The 20,722-nt window shown below is 37.8% G+C and overlaps 1 protein-coding gene across 2 annotated transcripts in view; it reads right to left on the minus strand.

The window, feature by feature from the left end:
• Positions 1–2,123: 2,123 nt before the first annotated feature.
• The window catches only part of KLHL7 (kelch like family member 7), a 48,223-nt gene continuing 29,624 nt past the window's right edge, over positions 2,124–20,722 (minus strand). For both annotated transcript variants that reach the window (XM_080936259.1, XM_080936258.1), the window contains exons 7-11: positions 20,192–20,334; positions 12,451–12,691; positions 7,033–7,234; positions 4,840–4,937; positions 2,124–4,065 (exon numbers count right to left, since the gene is read on the minus strand). In XM_080936259.1, the coding sequence (XP_080792385.1) occupies positions 3,782–4,065; positions 4,840–4,937; positions 7,033–7,234; positions 12,451–12,691; positions 20,192–20,334 (968 nt within the window). In that variant the 3' untranslated portion in view covers positions 2,124–3,781. The remainder of the gene's footprint in view (positions 4,066–4,839; positions 4,938–7,032; positions 7,235–12,450; positions 12,692–20,191; positions 20,335–20,722) is intronic.

Consider the following 20,722-nt stretch of genomic DNA (forward strand, 5'->3'; position numbering starts at 1 on the left):
CAAGAGTAAAAAACATGTACTATCAAAATAGACCACTTTAAAGGACGGAACACTGACAAACCCGGTATCTACTGAAATGAAAGCAGAGTACATTATAGGAACTTTTTGAAGAAGAAATGAAATGTACTTTGTATACAAAGTAATTTACTTTGAATAGTTCACTTTTACCCATTAACCTTTAGAATTGTGAGAGTAGGTCTGGGGTTAGAGGAATACACATTCTTATTAGGAACATGATACACGCTATTAGGGATAAAGGAACTTTATTGATTAGCAGCCTAAAAAGAACAGCTGATATATATACAATATTTTAACAGTGCTGTGTATTCTATGGGGTAACTGCTCTATCAGTTTAACTATATTATCATGTGATAAATGAGTATTTTGTCACCAGAAAATTTATCCGCATTGTTTTTTGTGTTTGCCTGCATGTATGCATGTCCTTCACTGTATGGGTCTGATATGCAAGGCAGCTAGAGAGAGGACACTGAATCCCCTGAAACTGGAATTGATGATTGTGAGCCACTGAGTGGATGCAAAGGACCACACCTAGGTCCTTCTGCAAAAACAAATGCCACCTCTCCAGCTTCAACTAGCCACATTTAAAAATGTCAAAGTTCAACATTCTATATAAAAATATTTGCAACAGTCTGATTATGCTGTGAACCCCCAAGATTGTGTTATTTACTGGAAAAAACAAAACAAAACACTTACTAGTTGTGGTGTATTTCAGTCCTTAGCACATATCTCTAATTCCTCTGGCTGGAATATAGACATACCCTTAGTACACAGCTTTAATCCCAAATAATGAAGGTAAAACTAGTTTGTAGAAGGAAGCTGCTATGTTTGAAAGTGGTGTCTAATTGAGTAGCAGACAAAGTGATGGGTTAGAGAGAGAGATTCGACAGAAGAGGATACGTCCAACTCTCACAAGAGGAGGAACAGGAAGCTACATAAGAGGAAGCAGAACAGTTTTACCGGGAGAGTTGGAAAGAACAAGCCAGAGAATGAGAAGCAGCTAGATGATTAGAACAGATTGCCAGACTTAGTATGAGGCCAAGCAAAGCAATTATTTGAGGCAGAGAAGCCAAATTCAATCAGCTTGGAGAGGAGTTTGAGCCAGAACAGCTGAGTTGAACCAACTAGTATACAGAAAGAGCTAGAAAGAATGAGTTTATTCAGCAGTAAATCTCAGAGGCTGAAAATGTTCTGGGTCTAGATTAGATTGTATGGAGGCTGGAAGCTTCCAGGACTAAGCCTACACTAGCACACAGAGGAGTACTGCCTCCGAGATGACAATTACATCAAGCAAATAAAAGATTTTACAGTCTAGAGGTGGAGGCTGCCTAAGGCTGGAGTTTATAAGCATGTACCGGGCTAAATAGTGTTTCTCACAAAATTTCTATCTAGAACTCCAGAATGCATTTTCACTTATGAACAGGATCTTTGCAGATTTAAGACAAAGTACTAGAATCCTTCTGATATGGTGGTGCATACCTTTAGTCCCAGCATTTAGAAAGCAGAGGTAGGTGGATATCTTAAATTCCAGGCCAGATGGGGATGGCTCCAAGGTTAAGGACACTAGCTGTTCTTCTTAAGGACCTGGGTTTATTTTCCAGTACCCATGTAGTGCTTCACAACCAGATTGAAGGGATCTGACCCCATTTTCTGACTTCTGTGGGCACCAGGCACACAGATAGTATACATTCATTCATATAAGTAAAAAAGATTAACGGTCCAAATCTGTGTTTACAAAAGAATTGTGAAGATAGTAACACATATGAAAAAATGGCCAAGAAAAGACCAAGGTGTAAGACTGCAATGTAGCTCTAGGTATAAGCTAAGAAGGAAATGCCAAGGACTACTGGCAACCAGCAGCAGGGGTGGGAATGGGGTATGTGATGGTTTTGCCCAATCCTCTGAAAGCCAGATTTGATTGTTATCCATTAAAAAAGCTAACACATGGGAAACGCAGGAAGCCATTAAAATGGTACAGTTTAAATGGGTGAATTGTATGCCTATGGATTATATCTCAAAACAGTTGTCTATACATAAGAATTTGACAGATAAACTTGTCATTTTTCAACTTCACTTTTAATTTAAACATTTATGAGTCTGTTATAACCTCTATAAAGAAAATTTTAAATGAAAATTTTAACAAATTTTAAAAATTATTGAACACACTTAAGACAATAACAAAGCAAATCTATTTAAGTTAAAAATATTTAATATCAGATAAAAACATCGATTGACAGTTTAACATGGCACATTTCATACATAGTCAAGGGGTAAAATATTACTGGGAAAAATTAATAGGCCATTTGTAATTTGTTGTCCACATAAAAGCAATGAATAGTGATATATTTAATACCAATTATTTAATGCCAATTATACAAAACATTTAGAGAATACTCACTTATCTCTACCATGTTCTGCTAGGAGAAAAGAAAACTGTATCTTTTAAAATTCATATGATACTGGGCTACAATTATCAGTGCTTTTCTAGTAATCTAGAAATTTCTTCAAACAGCTTTTCTTCTATTGGTTAACCATTCTCACTGATTGGCTCTCACAGTACAGAATGAGGACATAGAACACTTTTTACACTGCTGAGAAAAACCATATAAATTAACGATGGCTGCTAAGCTTTTTGGAACTAAGATGTGTAGGTTGACGTCAAGGCGATACATGATTGGACAGTATAAAGTTGGGAGGGGACAAAGTTTTTGTAAGGCAAGAGGGAGGAAGGAAAGGGAAGGAGGAAAATCAACATGGAAGACAAAGATGACCCATCTCTGTCCGTGTGGCTCTGAGTAGCCATCGGTAGTTAAGTATACTTTCTAAGGGATGGATTTCTATAGGTCAATTTATCTTATCTAAGTGGGAAGTTTATATCTTTGTCAACTGGTTGCAAGCTTATTGTGTGGATTGTGGATTGAGAATTTAACATATAAATCTGATTGATTGATTAATTATTGATTATTGAGTCTTGATTTTACTGGGCTGTGGGGAATTTGAGCCAAGTTTCTTGCGGGCAGGGAGGGAGATGGGAGAGGGCAACCCATGGACAGAGTGGCAGAGAAGCATCTGGGGTGCAGAGATCCGGCTCTGTGGCCCGAGGAGTGAGAAGTGTGGAAACTGGTAGATGCTTTCTTTAATATTTACCACAACAATTTCACTTAATTGGACTGAATATATTTTGTGAGTAATTGGGTACAGTGTTAAGTCCCAAATATCAGTGAAGTTTTGTGAGAAAATATGTATGTTTGAACTGTTCTGTTTACTTTAAAATGGAATAATTTGGCACTAAATGAAATAAATGAAAACAAGCAAAATACATAACACTATTATAGTTACTCTATCAGAGATTACCATCTCAGATTGTAATTCATACTACTACTTGGTTCTTGACCAAACATAAATAAAAAGACCTAACTACACAGCACTGACACAATTATCAAAATAGAATCTAGAGCTAAGTGGAGGCTACTTCTCTGATGAGCATGCCCCACTCTGCTACTATCAGTTACATATTTGCAATTCCTGTTTTCAAGAAGTGCTTGTAACTTTTCATGTTTTCTGGTTGATAGGTTCTTGGTTATATGGCCAACTGAAATACCATCTTTGAATTAAGTAAGAAGGTCCAGATAATATGAACTGGTATCTTATTGGAATCTTACTTTATCAAAATACCAGATCAGAACTTCATAACCGAACTCTTGGAATAAACTACTGGCGGCCATATCTCTAAGTTTCAGATCCATCAGAGTCCATCTACTGTTCATGTTTCGAGGGTCTCTTCATTTGCTCCACAAGTATCAACAACACAAATTAGACAACTTGTGACTGGGAAAGCACGGACTTTGGAGTTGGCGATCCACTTGTCTGTTTCAGTATTATATTCAAGAATGTGCCCTAATCTGCCTACACCCTGAAAACCTGCCAGGACGTAGATTACAGAGCCAACTGCTGCACACTTGACTGTCACACCCCTCCATGGCATCGGCGACACCATCTTCCATTCATTTAACTTGATATCGTAGTATTCCACATTGTCCAGACCACCTTTTAAAAGAACAAAATATGAGAACTGTATCAATTATTCTTGTATCTTTTCATAGTTTTTAAAAATTTTATATTTTTTCAAAATAAAATTGTTAAACACGTGGGATATAAGAACTTTATAATCATTACCCACATATCTACTATCTAAATACTTATTTTTAAACATAAAAGAAATTGAGAAATTTTTAGATATTTTTTCTTTCTACAAAGTTAAGAAAAACAACAAAAAATAAACCCCACACATTTCCTACAAATGTTCTATCCTGGAAGAGAAAATTAATTAAGTACCAGTGATTTGCTTTGCTTATAAAATATTTCAAGTATTTTTCTTTCTATCTTTTAGCAATTTATGGAAAATACCAGTGGATAAGAATATCAGAAAAAAAGTTATTGTTTTACTTAAAACTTTAAAAGCTTGAAAAAACAAAGTACTATTTCTATATTCAATTCCTATTTCTCATTATTTAAACTAATTATTTAAGATCATTATTAGCATTACATGAGAAAAATGAAAAGGTCAATCTTAAAGAGTAAAGATACTTCCAAGCAGTATTTAAAGTGTTGAAAGCTAAGATATTTTAACACTTAAATATCTCAACTGCCCAGTATTTCTCAGGCAGATGTGATAGCACAAGCTTGTCTGAAGTAGTCACAATCACAGTTGACATTTCCTAAAGTTTGTTAGTGCTGTGTGGACTCAATTTTAAGAAATGTTCTGGTAATTTAAAAACTTATCAGCAAACCCAGAGGAACTGAAAAGTTAACATCATGTACCTAAACCATTCTGACCACCGACAGCAAATATCTTGTCCTTCACAAACACCAGCCCATGATTCTTCCTGGGCTCAATCATTGAACACAGCTCAGTCCATCTGGAAAAACAACCAGGTTTTAGTGTGCTCATTTACAAGAAATGAAAGTCTTCATCCTAACAGGACAGTTTTGCTATCCCAAAGAAACACTCATTTACTACCATGTTTCATACATCTACCCATGTAGGTTGAATCAGGGCACCACATGATTGGACAGTGGAGAGTGGGCTGGGAAAGAGTCTGGAGGAGTAGAGAAGGAGGGAGGTAGAGATTCAGAAGGAAGCACGATGAAAGCAGATGTGGATGTTTCTCTCAGCATATCTCTAGATTGATAAGGTTGTTATGATTATTTCTAAGGGTTTCTATGGGTCTATTTATCTCATCCAGATGGGCAGCTTATACGTTTGTCCACTGGTTTTAAGTTTATCATGCAGATGGTTTATGGATTGAGAATTTAACATATAAACCTGTTTGATAAGTTAATGATTGTGGGAGTCATGTTTTTACCAGGCAGTAGAGGAAAGTGAGTAAAAACAAAATGCGGAGGCAGCCGTAGGCCACCCGGGACGGAAGCAGCAGGGGTGGGTGAAGTGAACTGTGCCTGAGCTCTTAGAGGCAGCATGGAGCCGCTAAGATAGAGATACCCCGAAGTGCCATGTGGCCCTATGGGAGCTGGCACTAGAGTGGAATAAAAGGTTATCACTTTTTTATATTTACCACAACATACACACTTGTATATACATACACGTATACAAAAAAAAATCAACGGATTTTAGATAACAGTTTTATAGGTAAGGTAAATTGGTGACTTTAATAGGATATAAAAATAGGAGGAAATGACATGTCTTTTGAATAAATCCACTTTCCACAGTTTCCAATAATTCTTGAAATGGCAACAGAGTGAAGAGGAAGAATGTAAAGCATCAATCACATCCTTTTCCCTCTTCTGAGACAGGGCCTCGCTGTAACTAGACAACTAGAACTTGTCATGTGGACGCCACTGGCCTTGATTTGTGATGATCCTCCTACCTCTGCCTCTCAAGTGACAGGATTACATAATATACCCATAGAATGAATACATACAGGTTTTGAGTATTGTTTTTTAAATAGCCACTACTATAGAAGCCACTAGGGCCCTGTTTTTCAAGAAACACATTTATATGTGTTGTTATCCAGGTAAAATGACAATCTTGGAGCCTAGAAATAGGAGCAGTAAGTACGGGTTCCTTCACTGCTTCTATACAGTAAGCTGCCACTGCATAATACAAAAATATTTGGCTTGGAAAATTCTGTTTACATTCTTTTCTAAATATGTCAATAATATAAAGTCCATGTTTTCATGTACATACATCCCGAAATCTGACAGTTTAAAAGTGGATAAAATTCATGTTTCAATGTATATACATTCTGAAATCTGACCACTTAAAAGTGGCCTGGTGTCACTTGCTCTTCCTACTGCCTGCCAATCTCTATGCAGGACTCTCAGGTACCTCTCCAGCACCATGTCTGCTTGTATGCCACCATTCTTCCTGCCATGATGATAATGGACTAATCCTCTGAACCTAAAGCCCAACCCCAGTTAAATAAATATTTCCTTGTAAGAGCTGCCATGGTCATGGAATCTCTTCACAGCAATAGAAATCCTATGAAGACATTTCAAAATCTTGTTTTTTAGAATTGAAAGCAATAGTGAGGAGGAGGAAGAGAAGGGGGAGACCACAGTTTCCCAATTAAAATGCTAGTGCTTATTTTGAGCACAGGACTTATTGGGAGATATGATTCCCAAGACACAACTAGGGGAATATAATGACAAGAACCAGTTTGTAATATTGCTCATTAAGGACAAAATTATTTAATTCTAAGTTTTCTCTCCTCTCCTATATTTCTTGGTCTCACAAACACTATTTTATGAGTCTAATGGACCAACTGAGTGTATCTCATTCATATTTAGTGCACAAGCAGGGCCAGAAAGAGATGGGCTCCCATGTGTGACAAGGTCAAGTTATTTCCTAAGACTTCAGGCTGGTCAAGTGTATGGATATTCTGAAAGCGAGAATTACCTTTCTGTGGGGTTCCTTCTACCTTTGTGCACCTTCATCTAGTGAGCTTATGGAATATAATAGCACTGACAGAATCATTTTAAATAGATACATACGTTTCTGTGGCAGGATCATACACTTCACAGGAACTAAGCACTCTCCCAGAAACATTGTTTCCTAAGCTTCCACCACAAACATAGATGAGGCCATTGGCCTCCACCATGCCATGGCTGCAGCGCTGAGTTAGCATGCTGGGCTTCGTGTGCCAACTCTCAGTTCTTGTATCATAGCACTCAAACAAATACAGGGCCGAGTTTCCTGTAAAAGAAAAGGACTCAAAGTAAGGGGCTGAGGCATGAGGACTGTGAGAATGAGTCCAGTCTGGGGTACATAGTGGGACCCTGTTTCAAGAGCCACCCTTGAAAAGAAAGGGTCCTTCCTGCCACTCATCAAACTTCGTTTGGAGTGTTCTGAACTGAAATCACTATAGAGCTAAATGAAAAGAGGGAAGAAATGATGTTTGTAAAGATCATTTTTCTACTTACCACACTAGCTTTTTTTTTTTTTTTAAGCTAGTAATCTTGGAAGGCATTATGAAAGGATCTTTTGGGCAAATTTATTTTATACCCTGTATTATGATTGCAACTGTTATATTAACAAGACAATGTGCAGATGAGCCCTACAGTCATCTTGGTCCTTACTTGAATAAAACATCAAAGTATCAAGGTGTATTTCTGTCTGCTACACTAATTATGCATTTGAAGAACAAACACATATTAACTATATTTTGCAACGTGTGTAAACTGTAGGAGCTTGGTGAACATTTACAAACAATCCCATTGAAGAGTAATTATCTCTTTTCTTTTTGAGGCAGGGTCCCACTGTGTAACTGTGGCTGTCCTGGACCTTAATATGCAGGTGCCAACTTTCAGTCCTTGTATCATAGCACTCAAATAGAGGGCTGAATTCAGCCTGGAATTTACAGAAATATGTCTGCCTCTGCCTCAAGGCTGGGATGGAAGATGTATTTCACTATGCACAGTTATTAACCCAGAAAATATATAATAATTCTTGGGTTTTCTTTTGCTATTGTTGTTTCTGGTTTTTGACACAGTTTCTCTGTGTAGCACTGGCTGTCCTGGATCTCACTCTGTACATCAGGCTTGAACTCAGAGATCGGCCTGCTTCTGCCGCCCACGTGCTAGGACTCACTGTGTGTGCCATCATGCCTGGCTCAGAAATTTCTTCTTTGGTTTGATTCTTACTTAGAGAAAGACTTAAACTGACTTTATGTTAGCTTACTACTATAGGACAGGAAGTGAAGCCTGGAAGTAAGCTGCTGCCTGTCTTCCTAAAGGAGAAGTAAAAATTCCTTATCTCCCTTGTTTTGATATAATGGCAAATGATTAAAAACATGATATATGGGTCTTCCTAAATATTTAATAAAATTCCATGGATTTTAAAGATTGTCTAGAAGATTCAAGTTTATTTATCTGACTTCCAAATCCATAACAAAAATTTCTAACTTAGTTCTCTTGTAAGGCAAAATGGAAAAAATGTTAATTTAAAATAATGTTAGTGATTTTTCTTTATCTAGTTTTACATAGTTTTCACTTACAAATCAGAACTTATTGTACAAAGTTCACTTCATTTTTTTACATGACAAAATGGAGTATATGGTAACTATACTTCAAACCTAAGACCCTGAAACATCAAAGCATCCCATTTTGTTACATTTTAAATCCATGTATTAGCAATGGTAGGCTGAATGAGAGCCCAGAAGTAACTCCACTGCCAGCTCCTCATTGTGAAGCTGAAGGCAGCTTGGATGGATGGCTTTCTCTTTTCTGCCTGTTTGCTTCTTTGATCCTCTTTCATTGAGTTCATATGAAAGTACCACAGACAGGTTTCTGCACCTGGTGCTCAGCTACAGTTGAGAGAGGTTAAACATAATTATACCTCAGCGTGACTGCAGTTTCCTTCTAGAAAACTGCATTATTTCAGACCCAGGTTATACCTCGTTGGGCAACAGCTACAGTTACTCAGACCATAGACTACAGATGCATGAGACAACAATAACTCTGTTCAAAAGATCCTTTGTCTGGAAGAGCCTTTCCCAAGCAGTGAGATGTGAGGAAAAGGTGGGGCCCGAATCATTCTCACCTAAAACAGTACCAGCCTATGGAGCTCTCAATACACTAATATGCATTCACTTCGATATTTTATACTTTAAAAAATGCAGGATATGATTTTTACATATAAGAAGGATTGAGCAGAAAACACAGGCTTTATATACTTGGGGACCACAAATACACACAAAATTTACATCTGAGAAAATTAGTACAACAAAGGAGCTAAAATACTTGTATTTCCAATGCAAGATCCTTAATTTGAAATTAGAAATTCCAGGCTCAAATATGATATACAAGTAACTAGTAAATATGGTATGGTAAATAGGAATAGCCCCCACAAATTTATGTATTTGAATATGTGGGCATAGGAAATGGTACTACCAGGAGGTCTGGCCTCGTTGGAGGAAGTGTGTTACTGTGGGAGTGTGCTTTAAAGTCTCCTATGTCAAAGCTACACCCGATGTGACAGTCTCCTGCTGCCTGAGGATCATGATGTAGAACTCTCAGCACCATGTCTGCCTGCACACCTCCATGCTTCCTGCCATGATGACAATGGACTAAACCTCGGAAACTGTAAGCCAGCCAATTAAATGTTTCTTTTAAAAGAAAAAAAAAACCGATGTAACACTTTCACCTAATCATTTCAAACTGAGAGGTGAAGATCATGGAGAATAACAAGGAAAAGAAGCATTAGTCATGACTAGCGATAACTTTCAGCAAGCTGGTTTGTTGAGAAAAAGGACTTCACTATATAGCCCTGACTGGCTTGGAACTTGCTCTGTAGACCAGGCTGGCTTCAGACTCAGAGATCCGCCTACTTCTGCCTCCCACGTGCTGAGGCTAAAGATGTGCATCATCATGCCTGGCTGCTACTTTTAAACATTTCCAATTTTGAAAATTTAGTGAAAAATAATATTTAGCAGATATTACAAATATACTATGTTAAGGGGCTGGAGAAATGGTTTAACAGCTATGAGCACATTCTACTGTTGCAGAAGACCTGGATTCAGTTCCCAGCACCCACATGGCAGTTCATAACCATCTGTAATTCTAGTACTAGGAGATCTGACACCATCTCTGGCCTCTGCAGGTACTAGGCATGCATATGGTACACCTACATATAGGCAAAACACTCACACACACAATAAAGTAATAAATAAATCTAAAGAGAAAACAAAACAACAAACTCAAAAAAATACCAAACCAAAATATCCTGTTTTAGGTTAAAAACCTAACTCAGTAAGTGTTAAAGAAATGAAGTTATCAAGAACAGTTGCTTCTATTGGCTTTAGGTGTATTTGAAATATACTATATATTATAAGGATGCTTTTAAAACTAGTAAAAGATTGTCTTTTTTAACGTTACATTTAGAAAAATCCTGTTTTTTCTTATCCTTATTTCATATGTAGCAGGAGATAAGAACTTAGAGAACAACAACAAAAAATGTACAACAGATAAGTACATGTTTCTAAGTAAAAATTCTCGGGGCTAATATAAGCTACAAAGGAAAGTAAACACTTAATCCCATGCCTTAGTTTTACTTGGTCTCCATACTTTTTTGTTTACTTTCTTTTAAAGTTCACTATGTAATAAAGAAATTACTTGAAAAGAGGAAAGCATAAAAAACTATTATATGCTAGTCTATTAATCTTTAAACTCTATTAACCCTAGGCTGTACCTAGGGAGAAAAATACTGAGTCTAAAAAATTATTAAACAGGCATTTATACTTATACCCACACCCCACATTGATTTGATAAAAACAAAATTTGAGGCAGGGACCAGGGGTGCATCTTAGTTGGTAGAGTACTTGTTTACTAGGCACAAAGTCCTAGGTTTGACACACAGTGCAAAGCAGTGATTATGGGAGCACAGTGATTATAGTCACAGCACTGTGGAGACCAGATGTTCAAGATCAGCCATAGGTACAATGTGAGTGGGAAGATAGCCTGGGCTACATGAGATCCAATCTCTAAAGCCAGCCAGCCAGCCAGCCAGCCAGCCAGCCAGCCAGCCAGCCAGCCAGCCAGCCAGCTCCTTTTGTTTTTTCTTTTTCTTTTTTAAAGCAAATGAAAACCAACGTCCTTGAACTGGGAGTATTGTGGCTCATAGTCATGACTGTAGCACTCAGAAGGCTGAGGCAGGCAAATGTTGAGTTCAAGACCACCCTGGTCTATGAAGTAAGACTCCAACTTAAAAAAAAGTAGAAAGAAGAGAAAAAGAGCATTTGTTCCTTTATTATCATCATTCTCTATGTATTATATCCTGACTGTAGTTCCCCCTTCTTCTCCTTCCCCCAGTGGTGGTCTGAATAAGTTTGGCCTCCACAGATACATGTGTTTGAATGCTTGGCCTTAGGGAATGGCACTATTAGAAGGTGTGGCCTTGTAGGAGAAACTGTGTCACTGTGGAGGTGGGCTTTGAGGTATTAAATACTCAAGCACAGTCTCCTACTTGCTGCCTACAGATTAAGATGTAGAACTCTTTGGGGCTGGAGAGATGGCTCAACAGTTAAGAGCACTGACTGCTGCTCTTTCAGAGGTTGTGAGTTCAATTCTTGGCAACCACATGGTGGTTCAAAACCATCCGTAACAAGATATGATTGAAGAGAATGACAGTGTACTCCCATATAGAAAATAAAACAATAAATCTTTTAAAAAATTTAGAAAGTATATTTTTTAAAATAAGGATGTAGAACTCTCAGCTCCTTCTCCAGCACCATGTCTGCCTGCATGCCGCCATGCTTCTCACCATGACAATAATAATGGATTAAACCTCTGAACCTGTAAGTCAGCCTCAATTAAATGTTGTCCTTTGTAAGAGTTGCCTTGATTATGGTGTCTGCTCACAGCAAGCGAAACCCTAACTAAGACACCCTCCAAATAACATGTTTTAATGGGTCAGTGAATAAATAAAACTCTAAAACCTTCAAAGGAAATAACATTACCTACTCAAAAACAAGTAATCTACAAGGAAAATTCAAGCACTGTCAACCAGTAGTTTACCAAAGGTAAGTAGTCTAGAAAGATGACATTACAATTTCTTGTTATTTTAGGAATATACGTGTCTGGGCATGTGAATAGACATGCAGATGTCCAGAGGCAGTGACTGCCTTTCAGAGCTGGAGTTACGGGTGGCTGTAAGGCCATCTGATAGTCTGCAGCAGTATATGCTCTTAATCACTGAGTCATCTCCCCAGCCCCAATGCCATAATTCTTGTCAATTAATACCTTGAAGGACAAAGGTAAGCTTGCTTATTAGGAAACAGGTTCTAAAATGTTAACAGATATACGCTTAAATTAATGAAATATCAGGACAAAATTTCCCAATTTTTGAAAACTATGAATGCCAAGAAACTTGGATTAAAATACTTGTGTTAAACAAAAATATTAATAGGGTCTTACCGACTTCTGAACCTCCAGATGTATAAATCTTGCCCTCTGCAGCGCAGGCAGCAAGGCTGTCTCGAGGTGTTGGAGGGCCCAGTTTGGAATACCAGCTATCCTTTACAACATTGTAGCAATCCATTCGTTTTATGGGGAAAAGCTGAGAACCTCCCAAAATGTATACTACATTGTCCCAAAATACACATGCTGCGTCTCTTCGCTTTTCAAAGGGGCAGCGAATGTCTGTCCAGCTGTAATCCTGGAAGGAAGGGCAGGAAGCTTTCAGAAACAGAAACCATTCATGACAAAGCACAGATAAAGATATTACATAGAGAATGGATATTTGCTTACTAGACTGAACACATAAAATGTTTGATTCAAGACTATCACCCAGTTTCAACTGAGTGATTTCTTCAGAATGTTGTTTAGCTATGGTGGAAATAACATGGCTAGATGTCCCATGGCTTTGAAATAAACATATCTGGATAGACTACTACTACCCTGTCTTCTCTGTCATTGAAGCTTGAAAATAATAACTCTAAAATAAATAAAATCATTGTTATTTTTAAAGTACTTATTTTTATTATTTTAATTATGTGTTTGGGTCTGCATGTGGTTATGTGCATGTGAGTGCAGACTAAACAATATTATGTGCTTTAAGTAGCTGTTTTCTGCAATGATTACAAGTACCAACCAGTTCCTTAAAGTCTGCTTCCTATATTTTCTTTCGCTTCCTTCCTTCTTTCCTTCATTCCTTCCTTCCTTCCTTCCTTCCTTCCTTCATTCATTCATTCACTTTCTTTTTTCCCCAAGATAGGATTTCTCTGTGTAGCCCTGACTTTCCTAGAACCAAGCGGACCTTGAACTCAGAGAAGCACCTGCCTCACATGCATCACCACTGCTCAACAAGATGCCTTTATTTATTTGTTTCATTTTGTATGTGCTTTTAGCTGGTTATTATGTCTAATTATAACAAGAGCAATCAGCTTGAAACATATTTAATCATATATAAAACAAATTTACCCACCAATTAGTAGGCTAGACATAAACAATAATTGTTGAATGGAAATTTAACTTACACTCAAAGCTCCATGATTTCAAAACAATTGAACCAATATCAAATAAGATGTAGGAAGAACAAGAATGAGAGATGCTAACAAGTTACTTAGGTGTAATAAGTAACCATCTATTTACAGTGGAACTACATGTTATGATTTTTACGTGAGAAAAGATTGAAGGTTGTGTCCTGAATAAAATCTGTATCATTTTTACTCTAAATTCTCAATTTCATTGTAATAAAATCTTACTGGAAGATGATGGCATGTTCCAGTGTGTACTGGATAAATCTGCTTTCACTCAACTGGCAGCTGCAAAACAAACTAGACCTAAACACCTCATGTGTCTATTTGTCCCTTTATTAGCTCGGTTCCTGGCCCAGGTACCTAAGTGATCTCTAGCCAATACTCACCCTTTCTTATCTAGTGATAGTGTTGCAGGCTGTTTAGTTTTTCCTTTTTAGCATGTATCAAATGTTGAAAACAATGCGTTTCATTGTGTCATTTTCTCATGTGCCTATGAATGTCCCCCATTACTCTTCTTTTTCCACTTCCTTTGGGTCCTTTTCTCTTCCAATTTCATGTCATTAAAAAGAGAGGAGTCTATACATGAGAAAACACACGGTACTTGTCTAAGTCTGGTTTATCATTTTCTCTGTTTTGTGGCATCCAAGGATGCTTCGATCCACCTACCATGTATATGCATGGAAAGTCCTTAAAGAGTTACCATACTGAAACTGTGTTCCTACTGCTTTCCAAAAATCGCTGAAAATGATCAGGATCGGGCAGCAGATCCAGTGATTCCCAGTCTCACTGAGTAAGGCACTTTGTGTGAATGTTACTGTTGAGGTCCACATAAGAATATCAAATCAGGGCTGGAGAGATGGCTCACTGGATAAAAGCACTGACTGCTCTTCTAGAGGTCCTGAGATTTGAACTCAGCACTGACTGCTCTTCTAGAGGTCCTGAGATTTGAACTCAGCACTGACTGCTCTTCTAGAGGTCCTGAGATTTGAACTCAGGACCTCATGGTGGCTCACAACCATGTGTAATGAGATCTGATGCCCTCTTCTGGTGTGTCTGAAGACAGCTACATTGTACTTATATATAATAAGTAAGTCTTTTAAAAAAAGAATATCAAATTGGTATTTATATCTTGTAAGCATCTGTTGTGTCAGCTGTTCATTAGATTAGAATACATCCTAAGAATGTCTATTCTCTTCTGAACTCCTAGGAAAGCATTTGCAGAAACTTTAAACTCTTTAATGGTACACTTAAAAAAAGAAAAAAAAGGAAAACAGAACATTAATTACTCAGGACTTTGGCCTTCAATCTTTGTCCCCTTGGATGACTCAGTGGCACACCCACTGGTCTGCAAGCACAATTACAAGATAGACATAACCTCATTTTGAAGATTAAGTCTCATCCAATGGACACTGAAAGCCTAGGGATAAATACTTCCACTTACACACCTGAGAAAAACTACATACTACAGGATAAAGGTAAGTATCATATATTCTACAGGGAGTATTCTTTAAAGGTAATCTACACGATTCGCGTCTATTGTACAAATCCACCACAGAGCAGAGAAATACAACTTACTGAACAACATTAACTCAGCCACAGGCCTCACCACTCTTCACATAACTTACTGAAAGCTATGTGGGAAACACGCTGTAGCTTTAAGGTATCACTATCCTATGAGCTTCAATTCAATTCAAGCTGAAAAGATTGGTCACTCGTTCTTTTAATGATCTCCAACACCTGCTATTCTTCACATTGAAAATAGTCACCCAGGGGCCGGGGAAATTGGCATTAGTGGTTAAGAGCACACACTTCTCAAATTAGCTTCCCAGCACTAATGCTGGGTGGCTCACAGCTGCTTATAACTTCAGATGCAGGGTATCTGTCATGGCTGTTCTTGGTTATCAACTTGACTACATTTGGGAGTATAAAACCGAGTGGCTGGGCACACCCATGAGGAATTTTTTCTTAAATAATATGAAGTAGGAAAACCCACTTTTAATCCAGATCTTATGATGTTGGAAGATCCATCTTTTATCTGGGCCACACCTTCTTCAGGCAGCCTATAAAAAGGACATGGAACAAGGACACTTGGTCTCCTTGCCTTCTTGCTGGCTTTTCCATTCTTTTGCTGGCTGTAGAACCTACTTTTTCAGGATTCTGGTACATATTGAAGACCAGCTGAGATATCCAGCCTCATGGACTGAAAAACTCCTAGATTCTTGGATCTTCCATTGTTAAACAGTCACTGTTGGACTGTTGGGATAGCTGGAGTGCAGCTTATAAACCATTCTAATATATTAATATACCCCCTTCTCTCCCTCCCTCAACCCCCATCCTCTCAGTTCTGTTCTTCTAGAGCAGCAGTTCTCAACCTATGGGCCAATACTTCTTTTGGGGTGTCTGTCAAATGGCCCTTTCATAGGGGTCACCTAAGACCATCAGAAAACACAGGTATTTATATTATAATTTATAACAGAAAAATTATAGTTATGAAGTAGCAATGAAAAATTATTTTCATGGTTGGGGGTCACCACAACATAAGAAACTGTGAATAAAGGGTTGCAGCATTAGGAAGGTTGAGAACCATTGCTTTAGAGAACCCTGAACAATACAGCTTTTGGTATCAGGAGTGGGGCAACCTTAAAACAGTATCTGATACCACCTTTTGACCACCATGAGCAACTAGACTCGTGAACCCTTACTCCCACACAGACAAATGCTCATACTTATAATTAAAAATAAATCTTAATACGTTTTGTGGGGTCTTCCTACATTCCAAATTTAAGACTGAAAATAACTTTAGAGGTAGAAACATAATTCAGAGATAAAGGTGTCAAAGTGAATGGCCTACAGAACTATCATTTATGCTATTTCTCAAACATCCAATTTTTTTTTCTAGTTTTGAATTAAGATCTTGCAATGTTGTAGAGTCACACTCAAACTCTTGATCTCAAGTGATTCTGCACCTCAGCCTCCTGAGCAATGGACCCACAGGCACATACTATTATACCCAGCTCTCATCCTCATTAACATATTTTAGGAGAGTTAATTTTAAACTGAATTGTTATTGTACATGCCAGACACTATGTTTAATAACTATAGCTACATATAATATTGTAATGGTTTCCATTGTTTGGAAAGAAATTGAAATGTCCTTTTTAAGCATTTCTTCTACAAGTGCAAAAATATTCATCTCAGCTACCATTTTGTGCCTTACAATTCAGCCATTTTAAAAAGACCCGTTTCAATGTCCTTGGCTAAGCTCATGTATATAAGTGGAGAAATGGTAGAAATGATCTTTATTTTTTTAAAAATATGCACACGGTTCAGCATCCTTGGGAAGTCGGTCACATTCCTATAATCTGCCACCCCAAGTAGTGTACCGAGAAAGTGATCTAATGATCACTCTTGATAAATGGAGATAATACAGTTGAAAAAAAATGTTTTGGGCTTGTCAGCTTATAAAAATGTATGTTGGGCATACCTTAGCAAAGGAACCAATTCTAACTTAGGCCATGCAGGGGAAAGGAGAGTTATTTACAGTTCTCTCAAAGTTAGAGGAACATGTAGCTTTCATGTAATCAATAAGATGAACAAATGCACTAAAGTCACACTTAGGGGGGGTGACTATGGTCCCAAAAAATAATTCAGTGTATTTAATGAGTATTTCATTGCAAAGTTATGTGCTTAGGTGCTAAGAAAACAGAAAAACTAGAAAGGGAGTGAACAGCATGTGTAAGTTTTCACACACCATCTACATATGTGTACACAACTGAAGCATCATGCATGTATAAGCATGACATCCTTCCTTCCTTGGTCCCAGTCAGCCTTTCTTGTTACAGACTACAGCTTTTTAATAGCAAACCTCCTTTCCTTTGGCAGGCTTTACTGATTTCCTTCTTCTGACTCATGACCATGCAGAAGTCCAGATGGAAAACCGAGCACTCATTCTACCCTGTGTAACTGTCCAGCTGCAGGGAACAGAACTGCACCCATTTGTTTATGGCTACACTGTTTATGGCTATTTACTTTCTATAGCAACACAACTGAGTAGCTGGGGCAACAAAGAGAACAATCTACAAAGATGAAATTAATTTTCTATGGTCTTTTTATAGAAGACTGCTAAGCCCCTGTCCTACAGCATGCTGGTGTATGCAGGACATATTAATGCTTCAGCTCTTCTTATATGGCAGACATAAGATATATCTAAATGTTTCCTTTAAACTCCAGAGCATGAGAACCCTCTAACATGGAACAAGTTATGGTAGTATGGCCCAGCAGATGCTTCCTTCGAATGGCTTCAGAAATGTCCCAATATGACCACAGTGCACAGCCAGAATTCTGCAGCACATTAAAGCCAACTACCTTTAAGCAGGTATCAGTTTTCTGGTTCTACAATTTGTTCAAACAGAGAATAAACGTTTGACACCAGGTAACCAACCCTATCATTAACCCATACCTAATAGTTGTATGATCTAACCACAAAACAAAGACGGTACCAAACAATTATGTTGTATTTATGGAGGTTTCAAGTATATAAGCTATCCAAACAGGCTAAGCACAAACCTTACCCAGCAGCCCTTTGTCTGATGTATTACTTCTTCCATCAACTAGAACCATATACGGAGGTATTCCCTATCAGCTAATAGACTTGACTTTGCCAAGGGTGAGAAGCTAAAGCGGTATACAGCCCTTCTAGAAATTGTCCAAGTTTTCTTATTTGTTAGAATTTTAAAATAGTTTTAGTGTTCTTTGACCTTTAAAAAGAGTGTGGCTGGGTGTGGTGACTCATACCTTTGATCCCAACCCACTGGAGGCAGGATGATCTCTGTGAGTTTGAGGCCAGTCTGGTCTAGAGTGAGGTCCATGAGAGCCAAAGCTACAGGCAAAAACCCTGACTTCAAAACCAAAACTGTGTATGTGTATGTACACACGTGTATTATAATATACTTATGTGGTGAGTTCATGTGTTACCCGTGTGTCATGACTGTGGAGGGTGGCAGACAACCTTGGGCTGTCATTTTTAGGAACACCATCCACCTGCTTTGAGACAGGGTTTCTCACGGTCTGAAGTGCATCACTTAGGCTGGCTATCCTCCTGTCTAAGTCTCCACAACACCGAGATTATAAATGTATACTACCATTTTTGTGAAGGACTGGGGTGTTAAGTGCTCACAACAACATGTTAGTGATTGAACCATTCACCCATTTTAGGTATTGGGGGAGAGAGGTCAAAGATCAAGGGTTTTTTGTTTCCTTGTTTTGTTTCTGTCATTTTTGGGTTTGTTTGTTTGTTTGTTTGAAATCAATTTTGGGGCATTGTTAATGATTTACTATGATGAACAGAAACTCAAAAATAAAAACAAACAAACCCCCCCCCCAAAAAAATAAAGACTCCAAAACTGCTGACAAAGACAGGTGGTGCTCACATAAAATATTATCAGAATATTCACAACTACAAAAGCAGTCCCTTGTGTACAAAATTGCATCGATGTCTTCCCATTCCAGTCAACGTGATGCATGCCCAAAAAGTGTGAGCACTACTGAGAGGCTGCCTAAGCCAGTAGTCATAGTTATGACTACTTAAGGCCAATGTGGCTGATTGGTGCTGACCTATGAGCAACAGTGACCAATTCTAAATTCTCATTTGTTACCAGAATTTGAGAGAACCAGTTGGATACCCAATAATATTGGAATCCGTCCACTCACAAAGAGACAATGCTTGCCTTCTGGTAATTGGTACTTAGTACAGATTTGAACTGTCGTTTCTGTCTGATTTCTTCATGCTTTTATAAATACCTTGACTATCAACACTACATTATTTTATGTATGTCTTAGAGAACATATTTTCCATAGGAAAAAAGTATCAGACAAGTATCCTAATGTCAACAAGATGCTTTGGTCTCAAGTACTAATCATCAATTTAAAGGCTTAAATTGATTAAATTTAAGCAATTAAAAAGGGCTTAAAAATAGAGATATCATGTTATGCTTGGACTGAGGATGAGTCATGGATACCATCTTTCAAGTTTTAGGTGTGATCTTTTAGGACTTTGGTACATTCTCTGCCCCAGCGATGCATGTAGTAACAGAAAAACATGACATTTTCCCACATCATACCCCTATACAGGACTAAGACACAAGAAAATATATGAGTGGGCTCTCTCAAGGCTATAACTAAATATCTACATAGTTTAAAAATTGTGTCCCTAGACCTGTAACTTACACTATGTTCCTCCAATTGGCATTAAGTGTACTGGAAAACAAACTAAAAATGTTTGTTGTTTCTAGATAGTTGGATAAGGGTATTTATCTTTGTTTCTTTGTGACTATATTTTAAAAGATTTTCTAGAATGACAACATGTCATTATGATGACAATGTTTATATAATTAGAATTATTCAAGAAAAAATATATCTAGTCTAAGAAGCTGATTTTTCCTGAGATAATCATCTTATGAACGCAAGGACATCAGAGTGAGTGAACTCTGTTGTCTTCTGCAGTGGTTCTTTGTAAAGCACTCCAGAGCAGTTATAGGGACATTTGAAATCCAGTTCTCAACTTCCTTCCCCTATAAAACAACAATAACTAGGCAACCAATTACTACTTACTATGTGGAAGATGTTAGTGTCTATGTGTTCAGTCCCTTCAAAATGAAAATTGGAATCAACTCAGTTACCTTTGGGTTAAAGTATCTACAGGACTGTGGTTGGGAGCCTCCAAACAGAGCTATGCGGTAATCATGCTTCTTTCTTCTAGGCCGTGTGCCACCTGCAAGTTCTTCTCGATCCTCAGGAGACAGTAGATGGTACCTCATTCCACCTGTACAAAAATACATAGTTACTTTTCAAGTAAAGGAATGCCGTCCCCTTCTTTTCCCCCTGCCCTGTAATTTAAAATTATTTTTTGATCTCAATAGTAGTGTTCTAGGAAGAAAAGGGAAAGAGGCGGGATAAATGTCTAAGAATCCTCATCTTAATAAATTTATGACCCTCAGCAATCAAAATTACTGTGTTACCCACCTACTACATACCAATGAATTCTCTGGTTCTTAATAGTAGTTGTCAAAATAATAATTACTGAAATCTAGATCTCTTAAACTCAGTGATTTTAATTTTTTTTTCATGAAATAAGAGTCACTATATAACCGAGGAAGCTGTCGTTTAACTAGCAAGCCTCGACTCAGTCCCTCAATTCTGAGATTACAAGC

This window comes from Micromys minutus (genome assembly GCF_963924665.1).
Source record: "Micromys minutus genome assembly, chromosome: 23".
Taxonomy (NCBI): Eukaryota; Metazoa; Chordata; class Mammalia; order Rodentia; family Muridae; genus Micromys; species Micromys minutus.